This window comes from Brassica rapa, chromosome A03, assembly GCF_000309985.2.
Source record: "Brassica rapa cultivar Chiifu-401-42 chromosome A03, CAAS_Brap_v3.01, whole genome shotgun sequence".
NCBI lineage: Eukaryota > Viridiplantae > Streptophyta > Magnoliopsida > Brassicales > Brassicaceae > Brassica > Brassica rapa.
The window spans coordinates 8,991,748-9,019,097 of NC_024797.2; the positions used below are offsets into that span (position 1 = coordinate 8,991,748).

The 27,350-nt window shown below is 36.7% G+C and overlaps 7 protein-coding genes and 2 non-coding genes across 10 annotated transcripts; 4 read left to right on the plus strand and 5 right to left on the minus strand.

Annotated features, from left to right (window-relative positions):
* Window positions 1-6,727: 6,727 nt before the first annotated feature.
* Window positions 6,728-9,348, plus strand: LOC103857633 (leucine-rich repeat receptor-like protein kinase PXC1). Of its 2 annotated transcripts, XR_004456183.1 has the most exons (3): window positions 6,728-8,112; window positions 8,205-9,080; window positions 9,322-9,348. XR_004456183.1 is itself a non-coding variant. In XM_009134844.3 (2 exons), exons 1-2 carry the CDS (start codon window positions 6,786-6,788, stop codon window positions 8,900-8,902), a joined length of 2,025 nt encoding a protein of 674 aa, XP_009133092.1. In that variant the 5' UTR covers window positions 6,728-6,785; the 3' UTR covers window positions 8,903-9,081. The 2 variants fall into 2 exon arrangements, 1 of the variants encoding a protein (XP_009133092.1); XM_009134844.3 differs by lacking the exon at window positions 9,322-9,348 and having other exon boundaries at window positions 8,205-9,081.
* Window positions 9,349-9,546: 198 nt separating this feature from the next.
* LOC103857634 (50S ribosomal protein L12-2, chloroplastic-like) lies at window positions 9,547-10,982 on the minus strand. Its single transcript, XM_009134845.3, is given in 2 exon segments — window positions 9,547-10,223; window positions 10,226-10,982. Coding segments are annotated over 2 exon segments (525 nt in total). The 5' UTR covers window positions 10,332-10,982; the 3' UTR covers window positions 9,547-9,804.
* On the plus strand, window positions 10,940-11,012 carry TRNAR-UCU. Its single transcript has one exon. It is a non-coding gene; the product is annotated as a tRNA-Arg (tRNA).
* Window positions 11,013-11,214: 202 nt separating this feature from the next.
* LOC103857636 (F-box protein PP2-A15) lies at window positions 11,215-12,847 on the plus strand. Its single transcript, XM_009134847.3, has 3 exons — window positions 11,215-11,703; window positions 11,912-12,030; window positions 12,111-12,847. Exons 1-3 carry the CDS (start codon window positions 11,392-11,394, stop codon window positions 12,562-12,564), a joined length of 885 nt encoding a protein of 294 aa, XP_009133095.1. The 5' UTR covers window positions 11,215-11,391; the 3' UTR covers window positions 12,565-12,847.
* A 1,071-nt stretch (window positions 12,848-13,918) lies between these two features.
* On the plus strand, window positions 13,919-15,010 carry LOC103857708. The gene is made up of 3 exons (XM_033287296.1): window positions 13,919-14,019; window positions 14,317-14,641; window positions 14,726-15,010. Exons 1-3 carry the CDS (start codon window positions 13,919-13,921, stop codon window positions 15,008-15,010), a joined length of 711 nt encoding a protein of 236 aa, XP_033143187.1.
* A 139-nt stretch (window positions 15,011-15,149) lies between these two features.
* Window positions 15,150-17,848, minus strand: LOC103857637 (UDP-glycosyltransferase 73C3). Its single transcript, XM_009134848.2, has one exon. The coding sequence runs from the start codon at window positions 16,798-16,800 to the stop codon at window positions 15,259-15,261; it is 1,542 nt and encodes a 513-aa protein (XP_009133096.2). The 5' UTR covers window positions 16,801-17,848; the 3' UTR covers window positions 15,150-15,258.
* A 274-nt stretch (window positions 17,849-18,122) lies between these two features.
* Window positions 18,123-20,936, minus strand: LOC103857638 (UDP-glycosyltransferase 73C4). The gene has a single exon (XM_009134849.3). The coding sequence runs from the start codon at window positions 19,712-19,714 to the stop codon at window positions 18,221-18,223; it is 1,494 nt and encodes a 497-aa protein (XP_009133097.2). The 5' UTR covers window positions 19,715-20,936; the 3' UTR covers window positions 18,123-18,220.
* A 224-nt stretch (window positions 20,937-21,160) lies between these two features.
* LOC103857639 (UDP-glycosyltransferase 73C5) lies at window positions 21,161-26,215 on the minus strand. Its single transcript, XM_009134851.3, has one exon. The coding sequence runs from the start codon at window positions 22,878-22,880 to the stop codon at window positions 21,390-21,392; it is 1,491 nt and encodes a 496-aa protein (XP_009133099.1). The 5' UTR covers window positions 22,881-26,215; the 3' UTR covers window positions 21,161-21,389.
* Window positions 24,819-24,903, minus strand: TRNAY-GUA. Its single transcript is given in 2 exon segments — window positions 24,819-24,854; window positions 24,867-24,903. It is a non-coding gene; the product is annotated as a tRNA-Tyr (tRNA).
* Window positions 26,216-27,350: the final 1,135 nt, after the last annotated feature.

Sequence of the window (27,350 nt, forward strand, 5' to 3'; positions counted from 1 at the left end):
CACAAGGAACAAGGCGTAAAGACCTATATGTGTTGAAGGATGCGAGATTTCAAGCTTACTACTCTACAAGGCAGCAAGCTACAAGTGATGAGGTGTGGCATCAAAGACTTGGTCATCCTCACATGGAGATTCTTCAACACTTAGTCAGAAATAAGTTTATTGTAATGAATAAGAGAGAAACTCAGTTACTCTGTGATGCTTGTCAGCTTGGGAAGAGTTGCAAACTTCCTTTTTTTATCTTCTGAAACAGTTACTAGTAAACCTTTGGAGAGAGTTCACTGTGATTTGTGGGGTCCAAGCCCAGTTGTTTCTGATCAAGGATTTAAATACTATGTCATTTTCATAGACAACTTCTCTCGGTTTACTTGGTTTTACCCGCTGAAGTTAAAATGTGAGTTCTTTGAAGTGTTCAAACAGTTTCAGCGGATTGTGGAGAATCAGTTTAATACAAAGATTGTGCAATTTCAATCAGATGGGGGAGGTGAATTTGTCAATCAGTTGTTCAATACTCATTTGTCACAATGCGGTATAAAACATCTGTTGTCTTGTCCCCACACGCCACAACAGAATGGCATGGCAGAGAGAAAGCATCGGCACATATGTGAACTTGGTCTCAGTATGCTCTATCACAGCAAGACTCCTCAACACTTATGGGTTGAAGCGTTCTTCACTGCTGCATTCTTGGGTAACTTACTGCCTTCGTCATCTCTTGAAGATCATAAGAGTCCCTATGAGAAACTTCATGGCAAAGCACCGGTTTATACGTCTCTGCGTGTGTTTGGATGTAAGTGCTACCCATATCTCAGACCTTACATGTCAAACAAGCTTGATCCGAAGTCCCTGCCATGCGTTTTTCTAGGCTACAACGAAAAGTACAAAGGCTATAGATGTTACTATCCTCCAACAGGAAGAGTATACATCAGTAGACACGTTCTATTTGATGAACAAAGCTTCCCATATTCAGACATGTACAGCAAGTTTCATAAAGAGTCTGTGTCACCTTTGTTTAATGCTTGGAAGAGAGCAGCTATTAGTCAAAGTGAAGAGACTGATGAAGTCATAATCACCGAAGAAGAGTTTTCAAACCAGAGAAGACATGATCAAACTACATCTGTAATAGATCATGTTGCTGTCTCTCCTGCAACAGAAGCTGGAACTTCAAGCAGTTCAGAAAGCACATCTTCTGAAGATACGTTGGATCAAGACAGTCCACCGCCAGTCATAGTCCCTCAACACACTATGACAACTCAAGCCAGGTCTGGAATTGTCAAACCAAATCCTAGGTATGCATTGTTTACAGTGAAATCTGCTTATCCAGTTCCTAAATCAGTAAAAGCGGCTTTGCAAGACAAGGGATGGCATGGAGCAATGGATGTTGAGATGGACAACATGGAAGAAACTGAAACATTTGAGTTGGTTCCTCCAGAGGAGGATCAGAATCCTATAGGATGTGGTTGGATCTACAAAGAGAAGTTGAATGCTGATGGAACACTGCTGAAACTCAAAGCTCGTCTTGTGGCAAAAGGAAACCAACAGGAGGAAGGAGTTGATTTTCTAGAAACCTTTAGCCCAGTGGTCAGGACTGCGACGATTCGTACCATTCTTCATGTAGCGGTGAGCAAAGAATGGAAAATCAGGCAGTTAGACGTTCAAAATGCATTTTTACATGGTGATCTCAATGAAACAGTTTACATGAAGCAACCACCAGGGTATGAAGATCCAACGAGACGAGACTATGTGTGCAAGCTCAAGAAAGCAATCTATGGGCTTAAACAAGCCCCTAGAGCATGGTTTGACAAGTTCAGTTCATTTTTGCTTCGGTTTGGATTTGAATGTAGCTTTCCAGACCCGTCTCTCTTCGTGTTTCATCAAGGCTCAGATGTCATATACCTTCTTTTGTACGTTGATGACATGATATTCACTGGTAACAATGAAGTGTTGATCAAGAAGCTGATGGAGAGCCTGAACACAGAGTTTAGGATGAAGGATATGGGGGAGATACATTACTTTTTAGGAATTCAGGTTCATCACAGAGAACAAGGGTTGTTTCTTAATCAGGCAAAGTATGCGCAAGACTTGCTGGTGTCAGCAGGGATGCAAGACTGTGCGCCAATGCCAACACCACTTCCTCTGAAGCTTGACAAACTTCCAGGTCAAGATGAAGTGTTTCCAGAACCATCATACTTTCGAAGTCTTGCAGGAAAGCTGCAGTATTTGACACTCACGAGACCGGACCTTCAGTTTTCAGTCAACTACATCTGTCAAAAGATGCATCAACCAAGCGTCTCAGACTTCAACCTTCTGAAGCGAATTATGAGATATGTGAAGGGCACAACTGAGATGGGTCTTAGCATCAACAAGAGCTCAGATTCAACGTTGATATGTTACAGTGACAGTGATTGGGCTGGTTGTAAAGACACTAGAAGATCAACAGGAGGGTTCTGTACGTTCTTGGGCACAAACATTATCTCTTGGTCTGCAAAGAGACATGACACAGTCTCCAAATCATCGACAGAGGCAGAGTACAGGACGATGTCGATGGCTGCATCTGAGATAGCGTGGATGCAGAATCTGCTCAAAATCATGGGACTGCAGCAACAGAAAATGCCGTTGCTTCTGTGTGATAATTTATCAGCCGTCTGTCTCACGGCGAATCCAAGGTTTCACAAAAGAACCAAATATTTTGAAGTGGACTTCCATTATGTGAGAGAACGAGTTGCTCTGAAGCTGTTAGAGGTTAAACACATTCCCGCTGCTCTTCAGTTTGCTGACATTTTCACTAAGTCTTTGGCTCAAGCTCCTTTCTATCGACTTCGGTCCAAACTCAGTGTCTCGCTTCCAACGCCACTGAGTTTGAGGGGGTGTAATAGTCATATGAGCTCCGAGACTGACGGACTGCGACATGAAGCCCATGATCAGACTAACTACTCTAAGCCCAATGTGGAATCTCATTCAACGGTCAAAAACGCTGAAGCGTTAACGACAAAGACTCACGCAAAGGGAGCTCGTTGTACGGTTCAGCCAGCTCACATGATAGAGACAGGCAACAGATTTAGCTGTTTAAGATTGTGTGCTGTCACTGGGTGACCTAGCTAGAAGATAAGGTTTAAGGTTGTGTATAAATAACAGAGTGATGTGTAACGCAAAAGACAAGTTGAATAACAAAGAAAGTTAAAGTTTTCATCTTCATTTGTGTCTGTATCTCTCTGATCTTTAGTTATTATAGCTGGGATATGATGTGAATGTTTACGATAAACAAATCAATCAGTTACCTGAAAGTGTTGGGGCATGAAAGAAGCTCATGGGCTTTTTTGGCCACTGGTTTGTTAAAAAGGTTTGTGAAATAACATTTTCATAGTAGCGAAAAAGCAATATCCACAAACATTTTTGTAAGATGTTAAAAACTTAAGTTAAAAAAAAAAAGATGTTAAAAACTTCAAATTTTTTTTGGTCGGGATTTATTTAGATATTACAATTAGAGAAAGATTACAAAGACGATTCGATAACCGGCAATACTACCTGCTTTATCAGGATCTATGCCTAACTGCATCATTTGAACCGTCCTATGAAGATCACGCCTGACTGGATTTACTTGCACCATGTTGAGAAATCCTTGTAAGCATTTCTTCTGTAATCGCATAATTGTTGAATAAATCGCTTGCTCCGAAAATTGAAACCTGGATTTTCTGTGCAATCTGCAAGAAATTGCATAGTCTGGGATTTGAACCCCAGATTGTTAAAAACTTCAGATTGAACAACTTTAAATGTCAACAAAATAAACGGTACAGTTTAAAAATAGACGAATCTCTTCTCTACACAAAACCAAACTCAATTCTCTTTCAAATTAATGTCGCTCACTTTAAGACAAATGGGCAAGGCCCAATAAAGTAGCTTGAACATTTTGTGGGAAATATAGAAATTCACCAGGTTAGTCTATGAACCCAAAGATTGATTTATATAGGAAAGTTTATCCATAGATGAATTGAGCTGATTTTCGACCAGAATAAGAATTGATCATTATTTTCTGACTAGAATCTTACGTTATTCATAATTCATATATGTTTTTTTGGTTAATTTAGCTATCTTCTACAACTAAGCGCATCTTCTACAAGCAACCACTAGACTTTTATTCTAGATATGGTAGTTTGATGTCTTCTATCTACATAATTTGCATTAAAAATGGTTTATCGACATACAATACTTGTATCGTCAGTCGCTACAATTTATATATCTTAGTATTAGCAGCATTGCAGCAATAAATTAATAGAAACACGACAACATTGTTGATTTTCAATAAGATTTACATCTACTACTACTACCATCCATCAAATTGAGATCTTGCATCTTAGGTATTCCATCCATCAAATGCAAATCTCCATTCTTATAGAGCAAATCTATAGTTTTTTTTAACTCTGATTAGTAAGAAAGTAGATGCAAAACTTTAGTAAGTTTCTGTGAACTTTGATGACACCTTTTTCTTAAAACAGGTGAAAATCACAACGCCAATCACGCCTACCTTTTCTCCATTTATAAATTAGTTAACATCTCAAGAAGTGTCGGGTTGTTAAAAATAAAAGGGAAAGGTTATGTAATTGGGGAAAAAGTTAAGGTGCAAGGCTGACTCTGTCCCTTTTGTTTTACGAACATCATCAACTGTCGCGTCGTACCAATCATACCTTCGCCATGTTGTTTGTTAATTTTTGTCGGTACACTAGTTAAACTGAATCAACAGATTATAATGAGAGAAAATAGTTATAGTTTTTAAAAATATACAGTTCATACTTGAGAATGTTGGGTTTATGGAATTTTTTATTAAAACATAAAAGATGATATGTAGCAGGAGGAAGTATATCCTCAAAAACAAAGCTGACATTAAACGATATTAGTTCAGTATAGTTTCTTCAACAAATATTTCTCAAAAAGAACAACGACTATCTTTGTTCTAATTAATGTATTATAAAGTCGAGTTTTAGGATGTTAAAAAGATATAATATATGTTGATATATATTATTTGAGTAAAAATGGTGTATTAAACTGAAGCTCTAGCAATGTTTTGATTACTGATGCTAAAATGACAATGATTAAAATTTGACTAAGAGCTATCAACCTTCCAGATTACCTAAGTAAATAATCCCTCTGTTTCTTATTACTTATGTTTTACTCAAATGCACAAATATTAAGAAAAACTACTTTTTATCAAAATTATCACTAAATTATAATATAAAATTAGTTTATTTAATTATAAATAAAAACTAAAAAAAATCTAATTGGTTACAAAGTTTTTAATAAAGTTAAAGTTACATAGATTTGTGCAAACTTCATCTATTATGAAACAACAAAACTTCTCTAAAAGATCAAGTATATTGAAACGGAGGGAGTATTAGATTACGAAAAAGCTTTGCAATTTAATTTGCCTAGAAAACTAAATTTCATTACTAATCCATTTATGAGACAAGTTTGGGTATTACAATAAACTTTTACAGTCAACCTAATGCTAACTTGCAAGTTGCAAACAGCCAAACAAGAACAAAAGTCTTAACACTACATGGAGTCATGCATTGTGTAATGATTTTAAGATGGGAGTATTTTCAAAATTAGGAAAATTCTTCTTAATAGATAAAGTAGTTTTCTTAAAAAGTAAAAGTGATATATTTGAAGACTATATAAAAACGGATGTAAAATATTATAAATTATTTTATTTGAACAATCAATATATACCTCAATCAATTTTAAAATAGGTACATGATTTTTAAAATTAGGAAAAATCGTTCTTAATAGATAATGTAATTTTCTTTTTAAAAAGTGATATATTTTAAGACTATATAAATACGGATGTAAGATATTGTAAACATTTATTTTAACAATCAATGTATACCTTAGAATGAGTATATGCCTCAATAAAAAAAAATTCTAAATTTTCTTGCTTTTTTTTTTTGAGAAATTGCTTTTTTCGAACTTATCAGTCTTTGTTCACAACAAATTGATTATTCATAAAATTTGTGTCCATGATAATCATGCATTTCTCTTTAGACATTATATTTTATTACATGAAAGAGTTGATTAGCTTAGACTATTTGTATTGTATTATATACGGATAACACTGAAAATATTTATCATCTGAAACCGAATGTGGACTATTTAAACATGAAAGAGTCGACAAAAAAAGAGAGTGACCTGGCATGTAAATATCGAAACGAATTGCACCAATAACTTCGTTTTTTCTGACAAAGAGACACAAAGAAATGCATTATTTACTGTAGATAACTTTTTCATACTTTAGGTAAACTTTTGGGGGCGTTGTAGGGTTATGTTCACCCATACAAAGTCACACCTAGGAGTGGAGAACAGCAATCATTCACACAACCACCGTTCCTACTTTTACCTTTTTGCATTTCTTCTCACTAATGATTTACCATCATATTATTATTTATTTACATATATCAAAGTAGATCCAAAACCAATTTAAAGAAAATTACAGTATATGATAAAAATTTATGGTAACATATGTTATTTAATTTACGTATATGCAATTTTAACATAAAAGTAAACATACATTATCCTATATTATTTTATTTATCTTCCTAATTTCCTAATCAATGTTATGTGCATAACTTTTGTTTTTCTTTCTTCAGTTTTTGTTTTATACAATAAATAAAATAAAACGAAAAGAAAAAGCAAAATGCAAGATTCCATACTTTTGTCGTTTATATCAATTTCATTTATTTATCTGTTTCAAAATATCCTTTCTCTCGTCACACTCACTCTTCTCTTCCCGCCAATACGCCATGGCTATACCTCTCCTCCTCCTCCTTCTTCTTCACCTCTCCGTCTCCTCCGCTCTAAACGACACAAACTCCCTCACACTCTTCCGCATCGAGACCGACACACACGGAAACCTCGCCGCAAACTGGACCGGCTCCGACGCTTGTTCCTCCTCCTGGCGCGGCGTTTACTGCTCACCCTACTCTCGCCGCGTCACTGGACTCTCTCTCCCTTCCCTCTCCTTAAGAGGACCACTAACCTCTCTCTCCTCCTTAGACCAGCTCCGCCTCCTCGACCTCCACGACAACAGACTAAACGGCACCGTTTCGCCCCTCACGAACTGTACCAACCTCAGACTCGTGTACCTCGCAGGTAACGATATCTCCGGTGAGATCCCGAAAGAGATCTCTTCCCTCAAGAGAATGATCCGTCTTGATCTCTCGGACAACAACATACGAGGAGTCATCCCCAGAGAGATTCTCGGGTTGACCTGGATACTAACGATCAGGCTCCAGGACAACGAGTTAACGGGTCGGATCCCGGATTTTTCTCAGGTGGGTTCGCTTCTTGAACTTAACGTCTCTTACAACGAGCTGCACGGGAAAGTCACCGACGGTGTAGTGAAGAAGTTCGGAGACTTGAGCTTCTCCGGTAACGAAGGTTTATGCGGGTCGGATCCTTTACCGGATTGTACTTACACGAACGACCCGGAATCTTCCGACACCGACAAGATCGTTCCGTCGAATCCAACGTCGCTTCCGCATTCTCCGGTCATCGCCGGAGATCCGAAGATCCATCACCACCGAGGGCTAAGCTCCGGAGCCATCGCCGCCGTCATCGGCGGCGGTGTAGCGGTTATCGTCTTAGCCTCCTTCGGGTTTGCCTTCTGCTGCGGGAGGTCAGACCGTGGCGGCGGGTCGAAATCCGCGAGCTTGGAGAGTGGCTTCGCCGGCGGAGGAGGAGAAGGCAAGAGGCGGAGCAGCTACGGAGGAGGAGGCGAAGAGAGCGACGCGACGTCGGCCACCGACAGGAGCCGGCTGGTGTTTTTCGAGAGGAGGAAGCAGTTCGAGCTCGAGGATCTGTTGAAAGCGTCGGCGGAGATGCTCGGGAAAGGAAGCTTAGGGACGGTTTACAAGGCGGTGCTCGACGACGGAACGACGACGGTGGCGGTGAAGCGTCTCAAAGACGCGAACCCGTGTCCGAGGAAGGAGTTCGAGCAGTACATGGAGATTATCGGGAGGCTTAAGCATCAGAACGTGGTGAAACTCAGAGCTTATTATTACGCTAAAGAAGAGAAGCTTCTTGTTTATGAGTATCTACCCAATGGAAGCTTACACTCACTTCTACATGGTTATGTTTCTTTCCAAACTTAGATTAAATGTTCTGTTCTGTCGTATTAGTGAACTAAAATTAGTTTTTTTTTAAAAAATATTTCTTTATAGGGAATCGAGGTCCTGGGAGGATACCATTGGATTGGACGACGAGGATTAGTCTAATGTTAGGAGCAGCGAGAGGCTTGGCCAAGATTCATGACGAGTATAGCATCTCCAAAATTCCTCACGGGAACATCAAGTCCTCCAACGTTCTCCTAGACCGAAACGGCGTCGCATTGATCGCAGATTTCGGTTTATCCCTCCTTCTAAACCCGGTGCACGCTATAGCTCGTCTAGGCGGCTACCGTGCCCCGGAGCAGTCCGAGATCAAACGTCTTTCTCAGAAAGCTGACGTGTATAGCTTTGGTGTCCTTCTCCTCGAGGTTTTAACTGGAAAAGCTCCCTCGGTGTACCCGTCTCCTTCTAGGCCTAGATCAGCGGCTTCGGTGGCGGTGGAGGAAGAGGAGGAAGCGGTTGTTGACTTGCCGAAATGGGTGAGGTCGGTGGTGAAGGAGGAATGGACGGCGGAGGTTTTTGATCCGGAGCTTCTGAGGTACAAGAACATAGAGGAGGAGATGGTGGCGATGCTGCATATTGGTCTGGCATGCGTTGTTCCGCAGCCGGAGAAACGGCCTACAATGGCTGAGGTTGTTAAGATGGTTGAGGAGATTAGAGTTGAGCAATCGCCGGTGGGAGAGGATTTCGATGAGTCAAGGAACTCGATGTCTCCGTCGTTGGCCACCACCGAAGACTTAGGCCATCTTTGAAGTGTGTCTGACGCTTTGTTAAATATATCTATTGCTGGATTGTGTGCCACTTCGAGTTTCTTGCTTAGATCTCCAGTCTGCAACTTTGTCGGAGTTTTTAGCCATGTAACATGTCATTTCGTAACGTGTTGTTTATTAAAGTATTGTGTTAATAAAACCCATTCTGGGTTAGTGTGAGGGCATCTCTAACTCTACTCTATTTTTTATTTTAAAATAAAGTTTAGAATAAAAATGCTTCAATAGTATTCTATTTCTCACTTTATAATAGAATGAAAAACAGTTTTACTCCAATTTTTTTTTTTTGCATCACTCTATTTTCTACTCTAAAATAGAATACCATTGGAATAAATTCAAATTCTATTATAGAATTACTCTGTTTTAAAGTAAAAAATAGAATAAACCATTGGAGATGATCCGAGGAAAGTGCTAGTCAATTACTCTTTCAATCACTTTTCAAGCTTTCCACTTAAGGCAAATGCACACCAAGACAAGGGATTTGCAGATCTAGTCTCGCACTAAAAACTACAAGAAAACATAAGAATTTTCGACGGAATTAAGATGTTTCGAGTTGTGCCATGGCAAGTAAAACTGCGTATTTTAAAACCTAAGTTTAAGCCATGCAAAAATAATGTAATAGGTCTAGCACATGATTGGCAAATAATTATAAACTAGCATGGATTCATTTTATAAGATCTTATATTATAGGTTGCTGATAGTTGGAACCATACAATAACAATCATTCCTTTTCAAGTTATTTCTGAGAAACCAAATGGATTTAAACTGCAATAATTTCAAAAAAGCTTTGATCAACAATTATCCAAAACTTGCTAGTTATGCCAACAACACAAAAAGACCCCATGAAACTCCAGAAAAACACTTGTAGAAAATCAGATTGCCAAAACTTAAACAATGGATACCGTGGCGTCAGCTTCTTCGAGCTGTCTTTTGGCTTCTTCTGCTTCATCTTTCGTCACGCCTTCCATGAAAATCTTCGGAAAATCTTTAGTGAGCTCTGTCACTTGACTCAACGGCACGCTCAGAGCCCTCATCGCTTTAGCCACTTCAATACGATGACCGATGGCCACGTCGTTGATAACCATATCGAACTTGGTCTGCTCCTCCACAGTAGCCGTCACATCATCACCGTCCTCGGGAGGAGGAGAGAAGACAGCCGCCGCTGCAGCAGTCGCCGAAAAGAGTATCGAAACACCGAACTTGTCTTGGACGTAGTCGGCGAGGATGCGGGACTCTTTGAGTGTCAGAGACAAGATCTCGGATCCAAGCTTCTTGATTTTCTTGGGAGCTTTGACGGCGGAGATGTGCTGAGTTCGGCCGCACGGTGGCTTGGGGTGCAAGAACCAAAGCGATATGTGGAAGAGAAAGATGAGCAAAAGATTGGGGTTGCCAAGGAAAGAGTCATAGTTACCATTCTCACTCTTTGGTTTCTTTCTTTTTGAGATTTTCTTTTGTGTCTCTCTGTGTGTTGCTTGACTGCACCAGAGAATAAGAAGATTTATAAACCCTATAAGTATTGTGTTTACGATCCATGATTATTGTTTATATCCTTATTGTATGAACTAGCGAATTAATTGAGTTTCCTTTTTCTAAAGAGTGCATTTATATTTCAGAACTTTATTCCAGCAAATCCTAGAAATTATGGAGCAAAATAGCAAACACTCTTCAAATTCTGAAAATAGTAAAGTTGACCATTCCTCATATTATAGTCTTTTCACCTCTCTAGAGTTGTTTCAGATATTGGAACTCGAGTGAATTTTAGAAGGTAAAACGGTTCAAGTGCTCTTGTTGACCTTATAAGATCTTAAACATAAGGATTGTCCAAGTACTTATCAATTATAACAACAACAAAAAAAAACTTTATTTAATGAGTTTTATATTTCTTGAGGTAAAATAGAGAGAGTGATGGTAAATTTTTGTCACTCTAAAATTATTCTGCATAATTAAACATTTGGGTTTGCTCTCTTTGGTCTTCCATTGTCGATTCATTATATAGATTTATAAGCATACAAAAGAACAAAAGCGCCCGTGGCCTAATGGATAAGGCGTTTGACTTCTAATCAAACGATTGTGGGTTCGAGTCCCACCGGGCGTGTTTACTTTTTAATATCTTTCCACATCTCCCTAAGTTAGTAAACTTCCCATTCGAATCATTAAAGTTTTTTTTGTTGTTGGTCGTAATCTCGAAACTATAATAGCGATTTGTAATTTAATCACATTCATTCGAACAATCCAACGACTTCCCCGATCTCCACGTGGCAAGCTCTAAAGACGTTGATTCTCTCTCTCACACCTTCCCCAAATGTTGTCTTCCCTCACTTCCCCGTCTAGCGTTCCCCTGTTGTTAATCATCATCACCTCCAGAGATCGTTCGCGATGAGATAAAAACCAAACCTTTCTCCATCGCTATGGCTCTCGAGCGTCACCACTTCTTCTCTCTTCTTCGCGTCTACTAGGCGTCTCTTTACAGAGTCATGGGGTTGTCCTTCTCGAACCTCAACGGCGAGCACACCGGCTCGTCGATCGGACCCAGCCTCGGCGACATACCGGAGAGCTGCGTCGCGTGCGTGATCCTCCACCTCACTCCGCCGGAGATTTGCAACCTAGCTCGCCTGAATCGAGCGTTCCGCGGCGCGGCTTCTTCGGACTCCGTTTGGGAGAGGAAGCTGCCGAGTAACTACAAGGATCTTCTCGATCTGTTGCCGGTGGAGAGGTATCGGAGTTTATCCATGAAGGGTGTCTTCGCCTTGCTCTCTCGCCCCATCCCTTTCGACGATGGTAACAAGGTCCGTTGAAAGTTTGAAACTTTAGGGGTTAGGGGTTGTTTCTATGGTCAAAATGTCAACTTTTTGATGTGGGTATGGGTTGAAATTGAGGATTAGGGGTTGTTGCTACGATAAAAGTGTCTCCTTTTGATGTGGGTATGGGTTGAAATTGAGGATAAGGGGTTGTTGCTACTCTAAAAATGTCTCCTTTTTGATGATATTGTTGCAGGAAGTGTGGATTGATAGAGTGACAGGACGGGTTTGTATGGCGGTTTCGGCGAAAGGGATGGCTATCACTGGAATTGAAGACCGCAGGTATTGGACTTGGATTGATACTGAAGAATCAAGGTACTTCACTTTTCATTCAACTACTGATTAATTTAGATTATGTGTGCTGATGCTTTTTAATTTCTTCTTGCTTTGGACAGGTTCCATGTTGTAGCCTACTTACAGCAGATTTGGTGGTTTGAAGTAGATGGGATGGTGAGGTTCAATCTTCCTCCTGGTATATACTGTCTATCTTTCAGAATACACCTTGGAAGATTCTCGAAAAGGTTGGGGAGACGAGTTTGCCATTTCGAACACACGCACGGTTGGGAGATAAAGCCTGTGAGGTTCTCGCTCTCGACTTCAGACGGGCAAGAGGCGTCGTGTGAGTATTACTTGGCTGATAAAGAAGGAGAGCAGACAGGTAGAGAGTCCTGGAGAGACTATAAGGTTGGAGAGTTTGTTGTGGGTTGCTCAGAGATAACAACGGAGGTACAATGGTCGATGAAACAGATAGATTGTACACATTCGAAAGGCGGGATCTGTGTGGACTCGGTGTTTATAATCCCAACAGATGTGAAGGAACGCAACAAAAGGAAAGCTGGTGTGAAGTAATATAGTTAGAAAGAAAGGAAATGTACATCCAACACTTTTTGTACATACTACATACTTTTGAAGGTGTAAACTGTGTCGTCTTGAATCTTGAGCTGGTTCTTGAATTAGGTATAGCACATTGTGAATTTTATCTGAGTTTTTGTTTTTACTTCATACTCCATGTGAAAATCAAATTTGTCCTGCATAGCATGATATTGAAAGGACACGATTAAGGAGATCCAAGTGTACAGAGCTGTGTGAAGCTTGTGATTGTGACATAGAAATCAAAGATGGTTTTGTTCAATGAGGACCATTCTTTTAGATGAAAGGGACCAGTAGTGTTGTTAATTGTTGAAACGTGTATTCTTGTTACTTGAAAGTCCATTTCTTATTGAATGCTAGTTTTGTTTTCATGATTGAGTTCGGGAGACAATGACAATTCTGACTTTAGTTGCCACAAGAAAAATAACAACTGGCAAAAGGAAACTCAGGTTTTGTCTTCACCGGTTTTGCACGCTGGTAAGGACAAAAGCTTATTCGTTAAATACCTGAAAAACTTATAGATTTCACCATGTTTTTTTTTTTTTGGATTATCATAAAGTTAAGGACCGAAACCTATAATCCACAAAGCCAAAACTGTTCAATTCATACTCAACTAGATCAAACTGGTCCAGAAATGTTAGCTTTGATCCAAAAGAAACATGAATGCCAATGTCCTGCTCTCGTACTTGGTCCAAAAGAAACATGCTTTGATCAAACTTGTAGTTTTTTTTCTTCATGAAATTAAATTTAAATAACGGTTGATTACGCGTATAAAATAAATGGTAGTGTATAATACGTGTTTAGAATCAAATTGCATATTTGTGGGTTTCAATTTGATTAGCCGTAACAGTATGGCACTCATAGCAGCATAGCATGCATAATATGCACATTACGTACGTGCGAGTGAGTGAGTACACACAATGTACGTGGAGAATGCATTCTCTCAGGAGCTGTATGGGGTAATGAAACATAGGGTTCGATGCCCAAGCGAGTAAGCAAGCAATGGTCAAAAATTAAAAAGCTAATTAAGAGGAAACAAAAAGGCACACACTAAGGGAAAATAATAATCTTACAAGACACATCTGCTCCACAACAGAAGCTGTAATAAAATTATAATAAAAGACCGTGTTTCGTATACACTGTTTAAATATGATCAAAGCCGCACAAGATCGATCAGTTCATCTATTCTGAGTTTCATCATATAATCAAAAAAAAAAACCTGGAAAAAAAATTACTGAGAAGAAAGATTTGTAATTTTTTTTTTAAAGCGAGAAGATTTGTAATTAATTCTTAAAAAATAAAGAATTGTAATTGAAAGTTACAGAAGATAGTAATGGATAGTTCATGTCCAAGAGAAGGAGGAGCTATGAAGCGGGTGATTCTGAAAGTTGGTGTTGCACTTGTACTATCGGCAACTGGTGTGATCTTTGCGAGGTTCGTCTCTTGGTAAGAAGATAATGAGGTAACTTCTTCTGCACGTAAGCCAGAGTCTTCTCCATCACCTAGCAGAAGAAAAGATGGACAAGAAGAGGAAGAAAAAGAGAGTCTAGTTGATCATCAAAAGCAAGAGATTCTCAGCTTGAATTTGAGACTCGAGGAGCTTCAGAAGAAGGAACACGAGATGGAGTTGCGTTTCGCACGTTATTGTTTTCTTTAAGACAAAGAAGTCAGGCTTGTGGAGCGTAAAAGCATGTTGGTTCTTGAGAGATCTCAATTAGATTTCTTCCATAGAGAAGTTTCGGCCATGGAGGAAGAACTCAAGAGGGGCCAAGATTTGGTGATCGTGTATAGCAAACTGGTTGGAGAAATCCAAGAGTTGAGATCAAAGAATAGGCTTCTTGAGGGAGAAGCAAAGAAGCTCAGGATAAGAGTGAAGCAATTACACCGTGTGGTAAACCAGAAGAGCAGGAAGAGTGTTAAGAAGTTATTGAAGTGTATTCATGAACTGGGGAAAAAGAATAACTTTGTGAAGGAACTTGAAGGTCAAGTAAAAGGTTTGAAAGCCAACCTTGATTTGTTGCAAGAGGAAAAAGAAGTATACATGAAATCTTCAGAGGTAACTTTTGATTCTTGGGATCCAAATTCAGTTATTAGATTTCACTTGACGTTGACTTGCTTATTTTTTTTGGCTTTTGTGAAGATGGTGAGTGTAGAAGAGCACAGAAGGGTCTTAGAAGAGAATGAGGATTTGAATACGGAAGTGAGTTACCTGAGATGGATCAATTCTTGTTTGAGGAAGGAGTTGATGAGAAACGGAACTAAATATGATGGCGCTCTTGCATTGACAGTAGTAGCTGATGGGCATCATGAATGGGGGAAGAAGTTAATGAAGAATCTTAAGAGATGTGTTGGAGGGCACTCTGGGACGGTGGAGCCTGATGAAGAAGGGATGTTTCATTCAAGAAGATCGTGTTCTAGCGTGTAAATGAAACTGTCTCTTGCTTCACAAATATTTCAATGTTTTAAGCATTTCTCCAAAATTCTTATATTCATGATAATATTTTTCTTGTAACATCTATGTAATAATTATCAACAAGTCTACCAGTTTTATGAAAATTCACATCTGACACATATGTTCTATATGAACCACACTGGTTGGAACTTAAAATACACATTTGATATAAAAAGATAATTTGAATAAAACTCACATAATGTATTAAAACAACAATGTAATCAGTTTCTAGATTTAACTTGTTCCATAATGTCTTCTAAGAGGAGACTAATGTTAGCATGAGAAGAGCCTCCTTCTTCCACAGCCTTATGTGCTAATTCTCCAAGCTCTTTGGCTCTTCTTCTTCTCTCCTTAGCGTCATCAGAATCACCCATTAACTCTTCCACTGCTTTCTTAACTCCCTCTTTATCCACCAATACTCCTATTTTCTCCTCTTCACCCCATATCATAGGCTCTTCGACCCCAACTCTAACACCGGATTTTAACACCTGCACGACCAATTTCTCGTTGGAGAATTGGTCAGCAAATAGCGGCCACGTAAGCAGTGGAAGACCAGATGTTATACCCTCAAGAGTTGAGTTCCATCCACAATGGGTTAAGAATCCTCCTACAGACAAATGTTGCAGAATAATCATTTGGGGAGACCATCCTTTGATGAGAAGGCCTCTCTCTTTGATTCTTTCTTCCAAACCACTATCCAAGATCCACTCTGCTAGCTCATTATACTTATCCCAGCTTCTTATGACCCAAATGAAAGGTATTTTGGATTCCTCAAGGCCTAGCCCGAGCTCCTTGAGCTGATCCAAGGTAAGATTGCAAATGCTACCAAGGCAAACATATAGCACCGACCCTTCTTCTTTAGAATCAAGCCATTGAAGACAATCTTCTTGGTTTATGTCTGCCTTCTTTCCCCTCTCAGCTTGATCTGCTCCCACCTTGTTGCACAAGGCAACAGGTCCAAGGGTCCATACTTTACCATCTCTGGCCTCCTTGAGTTCTTTGACATAAGCTGGTTCGAGCTCTTCAAATGTGTTAACGATAACACCAAAGGATGTGGTGTCCGCCTCGTCCAAATTGCTAAGCACATCTTTCCAATCTCCCTGAGGATGTGTATCCACAGGAGCTTGAAGTTTTGTAAATTCAACTCTGTCAGGAAAAGAGGGAAGGAGGAAATACTCTTTGTCTGACTTTAAATTCTCCAGCATCTCATGGTTATTGCGTAAAACATGCATACACAGAAGAGAAAAGCTAGAAAAGCCATGGAAAACGATCTTTGGTATATTCAACCTCTTAGCAATTTTGTTTGTATAAAACAAACACATATCAGAAATGATACAGCTTGGTTGAGGTGTCATCTCATCAATAAGCTTCTGGACCGGTTCTTCGAGCATGTTAACCGCTTTAAGAAAAGTTGCCATCGACCCCATCGACTCAAGAAAATCTACGTTCTCTTGTCCTTCTGGTAAACCAGCTTCTTGATGTGGAAACTTGACATGCACCAGGTTGATGGACAAGCCAGACTCGATGGCACGGTGTAAGACGTTTTTGAACCTCGCTGCGTTGTTAGGAGTTGTGATGATTGTTATGGTCACACCACGCTGAGCCAAAAGCTTTGCAATATCGACCATTGGAATCATGTGGCCTTGAGCCATGAAGGGAAAGAGAACAAAGTGAAGCGAAGAATATGAGTGGTGGCTAACTTCAGAAGCCATGACTGCTAGTTTTTGGTTTGGTCTTGAGCAATGAGTGTGGTGCGTAAGCATATATATATATATATATATCTATATATCTATATTATTATGTGCAAAAGAATCGTGTATAGTAACAAATATATTAGAGGAAGGAAAAGACCTTGACCAAAGTGACATAACTGATAACTGGTAAGAAATCATTTTAAATATGGTTGCCAATGATATAACTTAATAAGTACTGGACATTCACTGAATACTTTCATTACGTATTTTGGAATTAGACTCTTCCCTTTTTTCACAAATTTACAATATATCCTTCTTTTTCCGGAAATCTATAAGAATATATTGAACTCGAAAAGAAAGATGATCACCGAGAACAAAAAAAAAACATAAGAAGAAAATACACAATAGCTATTATTACTACAATTTCAAAATATATCATAGTAAAACCACAATAAATACATACATGATAAACTAATAAACATTACAAAAATTAAATTTATTTAAGCTGGGTCAATGTAAAAACGACAACATTTAGTAAAATAATATTTTTCAAAAATTCCTAAAATTTAGTCTCAGTAATATCATAAATTTATAGTTGTATAAATTCATGCATATTGTATATTTTTTTCAAAATTTTTTTTAATGCATATATACAAATTAATAAAAAAAACTCAGAATTCTTTGTCTTTAATATAAATTCAAAAATATCTTTAAAAAATATATACCATTTTTCAAATATATCGTAGTATTATCTTCAATTTCATATTCCAATTTGAGAAAAATAGCTGTTATTTTGAAAATACACTTATAAAAATACATCATTTTCATATACATTTTTTTCAAAAATACACCATTTTCATATACAAAACTAGATATGATATTATCTTCTTTTTTTTTGACAAATTAATAGATATGATATTATCATTTATTCTATATTAATAGATGAAATTATCATCATAGTTAGAAAATTTTCAATGCTATATTTACTTGTAACTAATTTACATTTTAAAATAAAATATTAACTTTATGGAATAAAAACATTTGTTATCGATTAATTTATCTATATAAACTAATAAAATTTAAAAATTATAACATTATTATCTCTTCTATAATCATCAAAAGAGGCGTAAAATCTACAGCATTTTTCTGTACCGAATCCACAGCTGCCAAATTAAACTTGACATGTCTAACAGCAATAAAAAGGTAATTTAGCCGAGTTTGAACGGTTGACTTCACGCCATTTTTTGAGGCCATTCAAATACGTAGAAGTGCAAGCGCGATAACTCGCCCGTCGTACGACTGTTAAAATTTTCAAAAAGAATAATACTTTTTTTTAGATACTTTTTTTTTTTTTTGCTAAATTCTTGTAAGATACTTGATAAACACACAAATATGATCAACGTATGTTAACTTAAAACAATACTAGTAAATTATAAACATATATTTGTAAGAAAAAACTGTAAACCAAATATCTATAGCAATGACGTAATCAATTTTTGGATTGTGCTATTAGTTGCGATATATCTTCCAAGAGGAATGTCATGTTAGAATGAGAAGAACCTCCTTCATCTACAGCCCTGTGAGCTAATTCTCCAAGCTCTTTGGCTCTTCTTCTTCTCTCTTTTGCTTCATCACTTTCACCCATTAGTTCTTCCACCGCCTTCTTCACTCCTTCACTATCCACCAACACACCTATTTTCTCCTCCTCTCCCCATTTCATAACCTCTTCAACCCCAGAGCTTACACCGACTTTGAGAACCTGAATAACCAATTTTTGGTTGCAGAATTGGTCTCCAAACAACGGCCAAGTGAGCAATGGAACACCCGAGGCGATTCCTTCTAGAGTCGAGTTCCATCCACAATGAGTCAAGAATCCTCCAACAGAAGGGTGTGAAAGGATAAGCACTTGAGGTGCCCATCCTTTTATAAGAAGCCCTCTCTCTTTGATCCTTTCTTCAAAACCGCTTTCCAAGAACCACTCAGCAAGCTCATTATACTTTTTCCAACTTCTTATAACCCATATAAAAGGTCTTTTGGATTTCTCTAGACCTAACCCTATCTCCTTGAGCTGAGACAGAGGAAGATTACAGATACTTCCAAGGCAAACATATAGCACCGACCCTTCTTCTTTAGAATCAAGCCATTTAAAACATTCTTCTTGATCAATGACCGCCTTGTTCCCCCTCTCAGCTTTGTCCGCCCCTATCTTGTTGCACAAGGAAACGGGTCCAATGGACCATACTTTCCCGGCTCTAGCTTCTTTGTAGTCTTTGACATAAGCAGCCTCCAACTCTTGAAACGTGTTGAGAATTATACCGTATGACGTGTTTTCTGCTTCGACCAATTCGTCCATAAACTCTTTCCAATCTCCACTTGCATCTGCATCTACGGGAACCTGAGGCTTTGTAAATTCAACTCTGTCTGGAAAACTTGGAACAAAGAAGTACTCTTTGTCCGACTTTAAATTCTTCAAGATCTCCAGGTTTCTGCGTAGAATATGCATACACAAAATACAAAAGCAAGACATTCCATTGAAAACGATCTTTGGTATATTGAACGTCCTTGCGATTTTGCTTGTATAAGGCAACAATAAATCAGAAATCAAACAGTTTGGTCTAGGTTTCATCTCTTCTACCAGCTTCATGACAGGCTCTTCAAGCATGTTAACCGCTTTAAAGAAAGGCACCATCAGCTCCATGGAGTCAAGCGAGTCGATATTATCTTGTCCTTCTGGCAACCGAAATTTTTGATATGACAAGTCTACATGCACTAGGTTGATGGGCAAACCAGACTCGATGGCACGGTTTAAGACATTCTTAAACCTCCCTGCGTTGTGAGGCGTGGTGACAATTGTTATGGTCACACCACGCTGAGCCAAGAGCTTTGCAATATCAACCATGGGAATCATGTGGCGTTGAGCCATGAAAGGGAAGAGAACAAAGTGAAGAGGGGGATGATATTGGTGGGGTTTTTGGGAAGCCATATTTGGTTCCAACTCAATAATTACGGAACGTTCAAGTTTTGTTCTACTTGGATATTGTGGGGGTGTGATCTTGAGGTTATATAAGAATTAAGAAGAATGGGGATAAAAAAAAGGCTTCAACAAAATGATGTAGTAGATGACGTAAACACTGTTGTGCATGAAAGACATATTATTTACAAGAGGACATTTTGTCACCACTACTTTCTGTTGTCCTTTTCTGACCATTCTTCGGCTTCTAGTACTTTTGAATCTAACAGTTTAGTTAATTTTTCTAAATATATATATTTACATCTAAGACAATCAAACTTAATGCAAATAATAAAATTAATCAAAATTATCATTTGTTTAGAACTAAAAATATTATAACTGATAAAAAGAAATTGATGCAATCCAATATACCCAAGTGAAATCATACCGAATAGATAATACATATCCAAAATATTATATCTAATTAAAATAATGTAACATTATCAATATAAATTATACATATAATTTAAAATGATTGAAATTTTAAAATAAAATATCAATCAATCATTATAATATAATTATTTTATAAATCTTAGTAATATAACATGAGCACGAAAAAATCACCTAGTAACATGTTATTCTACGATTTTATTATAGTATTATACAACTTCAATACAACAAACAAGAATACTTTTCTTAAAAATATATTGAATATAACACTATATTGGAAAATTGAATAAGAATCTTAGAAAACTTGCATTACACTCCATAAATGTAATTTGTATGATATACTTATTATTATTATTATTATTATTTTTATAATTTTGAAAAATATGATATACATATTATTTAACGTATCTCTTAAAATATTTTATGATAAGTTCGAATAATTTATGTTCGTTTTAAAAATTTAAAATATAAGTTATACATGAAAAATGTCTATAGATGATGAGATGATAACTTTTATAAAGAACACATATGGTCAAATAAATATTAGAAAGGTTATTGGAAAGTGAGCAATATAGAAACAACGAACAAAAACAAAAAAAAGTTAACTATATTTTTTATTATCTGGAGGTTTTAGACAAACAACCTTAGTCCTTAGGTCCGGTATCCGGCCGGCGATGATACCATTTTGGCGTAAAATATCTCTCCCAGATCGAATTCAGGAGCACAACAACATCAATGCCTACGCTGAAACCAACTGAACTGCCGCATACGCGGTTAAGTTAACTATATCAAAAGGCTAAAACTCAAATTTCCACTATCTTAGCACATCCAAGGCATAAATCTTACTAAAAATTTAGTAATTAAAGAATATTAAAATTGGAAAGAGAACAAGAAAAAATTCTCATATTAGGACTTGAGAAACTTTTTTTGTAAAACAAGGACTTGAGAAACTTACCTGAGCTTTTCCTTCCACTTATCAAGGTATAAGACTATAATAGACCAAACATGTAATTTACTTTTCATTTACAATTTGTTAATCAACATCAATTAAACTAACAATACTTTATTATTCAGAACCTCTTTTTGAGGACCGAACCGTTAAAGTTGCCTTTAAAACATAATAAACAAATTATACAATCTTCAGAAAGTGGAAGTCATCACGACTTGTCTGATGCTGGACGTGTTGACTATTAAGTCCCGGTTCTCAAATAAAGGAAAAATAAAGATAAGTGTTTACGTTCCTTTAACAATGACGTAATCAATTATTGGATTGTGCTAGTTGCATAATGTCTTCTAAGAGTAAAGTGATGTTAGAATGAGAAGAGCCTCCTTCTTCCACAGACTTGTGAGCTAATTCTCCAAGCTCTTTGGCTCTTCTTCTTCTTTCTTTTGCATCATCACTCTCACCCATTAATTCCTCCACTGCCTTCTTCACTCCTTCTTTATCCACCAACACTCCTATCTTCTCCTCTTCCCCCCATTTCATAGGCTGCTCAACCCCAACTTTCACACCGGTTTTTAGTACTTGCACAGCCAGTTTCTCATTGCAAAATTGATCTGCAAATAGTGGCCATGTAAGCAGAGGTAGACCAGAGGTTATCCCTTCAAGAGTTGAGTTCCATCCGCAGTGCGTTAAGAACCCTCCAACAGAAGCATGTGAGAGGATAATCATTTGTGGAGACCAACCTTTGATGAGAAGTCCTCTGTCTTTGATTCTTTCTTCAAATCCGCTCTCCAAGAACCACTCAACTAACCCTTTATACTTCTCCCAACCTCTTATGACCCAAATAAAAGGTCTTTTGGACTCCTCTAGGCCTAGGCCAAGCTCCTTGAGTTGAGCCAGAGGGAGATTACATATACTCCCAAGGCAAACGTAGAGCACAGAGCCATGTTCCTTAGAATCAAGCCATTTAAGACACTCATCTTTATCAATGTCTGATTTATTCCCCCTCTCAGCTTTGTCTTCTCCCACCTTATTGCACAAGGAAACTGGTCCAATGGCCCATGCTTTACCGGACCTTGCCTCCTTGTAGTCTTTGACATAAGCAGGCTCAAGCTCTTGAAATGTGTTGACTATGACACCATATGATGTATTATCAGCTTCTATTATATCCTCTGCCAACTTCTTCAACTCTCCTGTAGGAACATATGTTTCTACAGGAACCTGAGGTCTTCTGAACTCAACTTTATCAGGAAAATAAGGAACGGTGAAGTACTCTTCGTCTGACTTTAAATTCTCCAAGATCTCAAGGTTCTTGCGCAAAATATGCATACATAGAAGACAAAAGCTAGACATGCCATGGAAGACAATCTTTGGTATATTGAACTTCTTTGAGATTTTGCTTGTATAAGGAACACAAAAATCAGAAATTAGACAGCTTGGGCGAGGGTTCATCTCTTCTATGAGTTTCTGGACCGGTTCTTCGAGCATGTTAATAGCTTTGAAGAAAGGTAACATCAGCTCCATGGAGTCAAGCAAATCCATATTCTCTTTTCCTTCTGGCAGACCAGCTTCTTGAGATGGAAACTTCACCTGAACTAGTTTGATGGGCAAACCAGACTCAATGGCACGGTTTAGAACATTCTTGAATCTCTCTGCATTGTGAGGCGTGGTGACAATTGTTATGGTCACACCGCTCTGAGCCAAGAGCCTTGCAATATCAACCATGGGAATCATATGGCCTTGAGCCATGAAAGGGAAGAGAACAAAGTGAAGTGGATAAGTTTTGTTGGCTATTTCAGAACCCATGCTGATTATTGAACTGTAAAAAGAAACTCTCAAGTTTTGGTTTGATTTTTGGATTATATCTGTAAGGGCTTATATAGAATAAACTGGCGCGGAGAGCAAACAAAAAAAAACTGAACTCAAGACGTAAGAGATGACGTTAATAGATTTACTTGCCAAACACTTCCTATCTAGTCCACAGATTGTCATTACTACAAGACATTCTTGGCCAATACTTAGTTTGTCCGTTTGTGGCCCATCTTGCATCTTCAAACACTTTACTTGAAGAAGACAAATGCACATAAAGATCGACTTAGCTCAAGAAGTTAAATCAAACTTTGGACGACTGTTTCAAGACAGCTATATCTACCTCAAAAAATCACAATGAACAAAAGAGTAACAGAGGTCTAGAGCCTAGAACACGTTCGTGTGAATGTTCTTCCTGAGTTAGGTAATCATAATGGAGATGACCAAACTAGTGGCACTTTCCTTACAAGATGAAAACATAAAACACTTTACAACAAACATGGTCGTGGATAGTAGTTTGGCTTGAGGGATTATAAATGCTTAGAGGAAAGTGGTCACTCAATCTAAATTCGTCTATGTTCTAAACAATTCAATTTTACTAGATTTTAATTCATGTCATTTAAAAGTATTTATAATTACATTATTTCAAATTTTCTCCCAATAAAAGTATTTTTTTATAAAATTTATAAATTATTTTTAAGATCTATTATATGAAAAGCCTTCAAAGAATGCATACTAGTTTTTTGTTTGGTCATAAGAGGTTTGATGTAATTTCACTAGACTTTTGTGTTACTTTTGCAGTTGACTGAAGTTAAAGTATACTTTGAATTTAAAATCAAGTTTTAGATCATTTTTGGTAAAGCTCAGTATATTCAACTAATATCTTCATCCTTCACAAACATATATATATATATATATTAATTGAAGTGCTGTAAGTAGAGCAATGAAATTTAAGTTATGGTTTAGAAATATGTTGGGAAAGGATGAAGTTATTCAATTATGGTTTAGAATTATGTTTGTGAAGGATGAAGATATTAGTTGAATTTTTGTTTGTAGACCAATGGAAAATTGGTTATGCCATGTGTTTAGGTTCGTATGATATATCAATAGTATTTTGTAATGGATTAAAAAGGTTTATATAACACTATCAGATAACATGTGACTATATTTAATATTAATGAATTTTTCCGTCCAAATAATACTCTAAATTAATAGAGTAAATGTAAAAAAAAAAAAGAATCCAAACGAAAATGTAGAGAAAAAGAGATACGATCTATTAATCTCTTCAAATATAAACCATATGCTAAGCATTTATATCACTAAATAATGCATTGTATATAAATGGGACCTTTAATTTTGACTAAAACCAGAGAATCTGAGGCGCTTGTTTTTTTACCAAAGGGTGACACGGCTCTGCAGAATGTACAACCATCGATGAACTAGAAGAGAGTACATTTACGGAGAAATAAAGTAACAAGAGAAACTAAACACTAGGCGGAAAATTAGCATTGTTTTTTTCGAGAAAAAAAAAAGAAAAAAACAAATACCATGAAATTAACAGCAAAGCTGGAGAAAATACCATCCTATGTTAGTGTCCAGATACAAATAAAAGACATTTCAGAAATTAAACTCTGTTACACCTTACGAGTTCATGCGTCGCCTAATTAAAATGCACCCACAACCAGTTTAAAACATCTACATTTTGTGAACAACACATTACCAGATTATTGATCCATATGGGAAACCGCGTGCGTTGATGCACACGATTCTTTCTAAATTTGACCGTTGAAATTTTTATATCTAAGCCAGGGCTATATGTTGAATTATCGGCCTATCGTTACAAGATTAAAAGGCCCAAGGTATTTCCAAAAAGTAAAATAGAGAAACAGAGATTAGTAAGGCCCAAGAGAAAAAGGAGAAACTGCAAAAACAAATTCCGACCTGCCGGAATCGAACCAGCGACCTAAAGATTATCTGCATCTACTACAGTCTTCCGCTCTACCAACTGAGCTAAGGTCGGTACGTGTAAGGTTATATGATCTATTAATCTATATTGACATTTATATTCACCTTTTTTTGGTTAAACATTGCATTCATAATTTAATGACCAGAGTTAATCCTTTAAATCATGTATTTACAGTACAACTGTCACTTAACTATTAAATTACCAAAAGGCCTATCTGAACACATACTATTTTGGAAATACTCAAATCTTATTCTCTAAAAATATAAGATAAATCATTGAAACATAAAAAGAATACTGTAGAATTTTTTAAATAATCAATGAAATTAATGTTTTAAAAAACATGGAAAGAGAGAGGGAAAAGGACATTACTTAAAAGGAGACAATGTATGTCGAAACTCAAAGACAATGGTAGCCCACTATAATATCTGCAGATCTCATCAGTGTCCAATGAAATCGCTTTGACGTGGGAGTTCGAAAGCTTTACGTTTGCTTGTTTGTTTTCTTATAATAATGTTTTTAGTATTATAGGGTCACCTCCCTATTAGGGTGGTGGATGTGGTGGTTGTAAGAGCTTATCTATGTTTCTATTTGATTAAGTGTATGTCGTGTTAAGTTCGGGCATGTCCTGGTTTTCATGATTTTCCAATTTAAACTCAATTAATACTAGATGGATTGTTCCTAACCTTTTATATATCAGGTGTTGATCTTTTACCCACCCATTTTGATTTGAATCCCACATTTGGATTGAACCGGTCAATTTTTTTTGGATCACCCTACCTGGTTCAACAAACGAAACTCTGATATTATGTTAAATTCACGTTTTTCATAGGCTTCTAATTTAAAATTAATTGGTGATAAATGGAATGACTATAACCTTAATATATCACTCATATCCATGAAAATTCCTGATGTGAGAGTTTTTATTCTCACATGCCCCTCCATCCCCACTATACGATAATGGTTTGTATAACCATCAATCTCGATAATAAACCAATCTTTGATTAGGTTTGATCAGACCGCCACACCATTAAAGTTAAGTCGCTTTAGGATCGAGCAGGCGTCTTTCGATGAGCCGGATCGATTTTGATTCAGTTGCTCGAGTGTGTGTTTGAGCATATGGTATTTAACCAACAATAGTATATAAATGGTTAGAGCCAATCTATTTATTGGCAATTAATTTTAAATTAAAAATTCATAAAATTTAGCATGGTATTAGAGTTCATAAACCTAACTACTAAAAGGTTCAGTCCTCACATTCTTATAATTTGGCCCAAAAAGTAATTTGTGCTCTCAGACCCGATAATGATTGACTGCAAAATTAATGGTTAGTAAAGTCATTATCTCGAACAAGTGTATTGATACTATTTAAATATTAATGGGACACTAGATTTTGACCCGCGCTTTCAAAGCGCGGGATCGTTTCTTTTTACGTATTTATTATTATAATCCATTTTAGTTTCTACCAAAAATTGATATCATATAATTTTATGATTTTTTAGTAGTTGTTGTTATAAGTTTGGATGATCTATACGTATATAAAATGTTAACCTTAAAATGAAATAATTATTTTGCTGTTGGAAATTTCAGCAAGAAATTCAATTCAAAAATATTTGCAATATAATTTAATTTTAGAATGGTAGTATAATTTAAATTAAAAATAACTTGCAACATAATTTAAATTAAAAATTGCTAGTAATAACATGTAACCCATATTGTAAATGTATGTTTACGTTTTATAATTGTATTTTTATATATAATATCAAGTACAATGTTAAATAGTTTTGATAGAATTTACTATTGAAATAATTAATTAAAAGACCATATACTTAAAAAGTTTATTAACCAAAAATCTAGAAGTTAATGGACCCCCAACAAATCTAATATTCTGGTTTAGAGCTCGACCAAAACACATTCTTCATTTCGTCATATTGTTCGAAAAAAAAACCCAGAAAAGGATTTATTTTTGACGTACTTATTGTTATAACCCATATGTGTTTCTACATAAGATTTATATCATGTGTTTTTATGATTTGGTTTAGTAGTTGTTGTTATAAATTTGGATGATCAATATCTATACAAAATGTTACTCTTAAAATAAAATAATTATATTGCTGTTGCAAACTTAAGCAAGAAATTCAATTAAAAATTATTTGCAATATAATTTAATTTTAGTATCACAATATAATTTAAATTAAAAATGACTTGAAATATAATTTAAATTAAAAATGGCTAGCTATATAATGTCAAACATATTGTAAATGTATGTTTACGTTTTATAATTGTATATTAATATAATATCAGTTACAATGTTTAATAGTTTTGATAGAATTTACTATTGAAACAAATTAATTCAAAGCCCATATAATTGAATGTTTATTTTGAAAAAATATAAAGTTAATTGGTCCCCAACAAATCTAATGTTCTCGTTTAAAACCCAACAGAACACTGATTCGGTATTTCGTTATGTTGACCATTCTCAAGACTGAAAAAAGAAACAGAAA